This window comes from Sipha flava, unplaced genomic scaffold (assembly GCF_003268045.1).
Source record: "Sipha flava isolate LNK unplaced genomic scaffold, YSA_version1 592_pilon_pilon, whole genome shotgun sequence".
Taxonomy (NCBI): domain Eukaryota; kingdom Metazoa; phylum Arthropoda; class Insecta; order Hemiptera; family Aphididae; genus Sipha; species Sipha flava.
Genome location: NW_020273572.1, coordinates 114,912 through 117,562, shown reverse-complemented (window position 1 = coordinate 117,562; position 2,651 = coordinate 114,912). Strand labels below are relative to the sequence as shown.

General features: G+C 32.9%; 1 protein-coding gene across 1 annotated transcript; it reads right to left on the bottom strand.

Moving 5' to 3' along the window:
- Positions 1-1,806: 1,806 nt before the first annotated feature.
- Positions 1,807-2,214, bottom strand: LOC112691304. The gene has a single exon (XM_025565470.1). The coding sequence runs from the start codon at positions 2,212-2,214 to the stop codon at positions 1,807-1,809; it is 408 nt and encodes a 135-aa protein (XP_025421255.1).
- Positions 2,215-2,651: the final 437 nt, after the last annotated feature.

The window sequence follows — 2,651 nt, the reverse complement described above, 5'->3', positions numbered from 1 at the left end:
AACAGCAGGAGAAATGAATGATGTCATCCTTTTAAAATTCGATGGACACTCACGTGAATATCTATCTATTGATACAGTTACATCAACAGATGATGCTATTCATTATCCACAAGAATTTCTCAATTCTCTTTCTCTTTCGGGATTTCCTTCTCATAAGCTAAAATTAAAAATTGGTGCTCCAATTACATTATTACGTAATCTTCAACCACCGAACTTATGTAACGGTACAAGATTACAAATAAAATCGTTGCGAAATAATATTATAGAAGCCGTAATTCTTACAGGGCCAGCGAAAGGAGAAATTGCATTTATTCTAAGAATTCCCATGATTCCCTCTGACTTGCCGTTTTCTTTCAAACGGCTTCAATTCCGGGATAATGTTTCTTTTGCCATTACCATAAACAAAGCGCAAGGTCAAACATTCAAGTACGTTGGCGTAGATCTTCGTACAGAGTGCTTTTCACATGGGCAATTATACGTGGCATTTTCTCGAACTGGGGACCCGAATCATCTTATGATTTTAATTTCAACAGGAAATACAACAAAAAAAACATCATATACTCAGAAGTCTTATAAGATTCTTATTTTAATTCTTTTTTTTTTCTTTTTTTTTCTTCATCAACTTCAATCAAATTCTTTATCAACCATAAATTATTTCTTTTTTATCTGTATTAATTTTATCATTTATAACGCTAGAAAAATTTCAATCCGTTTTTTTTATATTTACTTGCCGATCACATTAAACAATAATATTTGAATAAAAAATTTTACATATCATGGTCCGAAAGCAAAATAAACAACCAATCACGGGCGAAGCTGTGACGAGTCATTTCTCACTTTAGTTAACTACTTGTTTTTAGTACATATTTTAAACTAACTTGTATAATTTTGTTTAACAGTGTATTGTCCCGTCCAGCGTAGTCATATAATAAAATACGTCACAAGGAGGTTCCCATGAACATCAAAAACCATAACTGTGGATAAGTTAGATTATTGTGTTCACATGGTTATTACACTGGAAATTACAATGAGGAATTAGAATATCGAAATCACAAGCGTGGACAAGTGAAAGGGTTCACATAAACGTTTTTATGGGAAATTGAAATAATATAGTTAATCGAAATAGTAGTGACCACATCCTGGGCATCCGCGTCAATAATTTTGTCACGGTCCGGAGATAGCGCGCACACACTCACAATCAATAGGGAAATATCACATTTTTATTATCGTTTTCATATACACATACACAATTGCAATATCAGATATAAAAGGGGGTCCCGAACAGGCCCTATTCAGACGAGTTTTGGCTATGCTGCACTGAGCACCTTCACGTCAGTGTACGTCATGGTCCGGACTTAAGAAATATTTCAAACTATTTTTACAAGTTATAATTGTTAGGACTTAGAATATTTATAAATTGTTGTTCTTAGAATAATTTTATCAGTTTAATAAACTAAATTATCTTAAAGAGTCTTAATTATTCTTCACTACACCTGCATCTAAGTGTTGATTAGACACTAGTATAATATAATATAATAAATGCAACGTTTATAAAGATTAAGTAAGTAATTAAAGTATTGTTTTTTTTATAAACATTACATAGGTTAGTTTAATTTAATTAATACTCAACAAAAAGTTGAATATGCGTTAGTTATGCATAAATTAAAACAAATTATATATATTATATACATTATATACATTTTTTATAAGAAAATTATAATACATTCAGACACTTATACAAATAAAAATTACACAAATATCTACAGTTTAAAAATGATTGGCAAAAAAAATATTTACAAATAATTATTATGCAGGTACATCATCGTCATCGTCAGAATTGGAAGTATCGCCTGTTATAGTGAGGACATAGGGTTCTAAATTGTCCAAAATGTCATCCATATTTTCGTCTACTTGGGTCAATTTATCCTTCTCTGTTTTGACATGTTGAATAAAATTTTGCCAATTTTCAATGATGACCCGTTCAATTGCCGTGTTCAGAAGGATCTTAACATCATCGATTTTGTATGTCGTATTGTGCTGTTTGACGTGGCCCTTAACCATTGCCCATGCCAATTCTATTGGGTTTAATTCGCAATGATAGGGTGGTAATCTCAATATATTATGCCCGACGTCTTTGGCCATGTGGTCGACAACATATGACATATACTGCCTCTTTACTTTTTTGACCTTCGCCAGTAATTGTGGTTTAAACATTTTTCGGTCAATGACAACATTTTTTGAAATTAACCACGATATAATTTCTTCTTTTTTTGAGTTGGATGTCGGTATTTTTTCTGCTCTGACCGAGTGATACGGGGCATTGTCCATCACAATTACTGAATTTGGATCAAGACGCAGAAGAATCGACTCAAACCATTCGTGGAAGTTGGCACCATTCATTTCTTCATGGTAGTCTGCACTATTTTTTTTTTTATTCAAAAAATAACAGACCACCATCTACAAAACCTTTGTGCAAGCCAATGTGTACAATAATTAAACGTTTGCCTTTGCCAGTCGTGTTCGTAACACCTGTTGTCAGACCTTTGTTAAAAGCGTCATGTTTTGACCGAATTGCCTGGTCGACCCATACTTTGTCTACACAATTACCTGCATTTAGCCACGTTTCGTCAAGATTGTAGACAGGTACGACC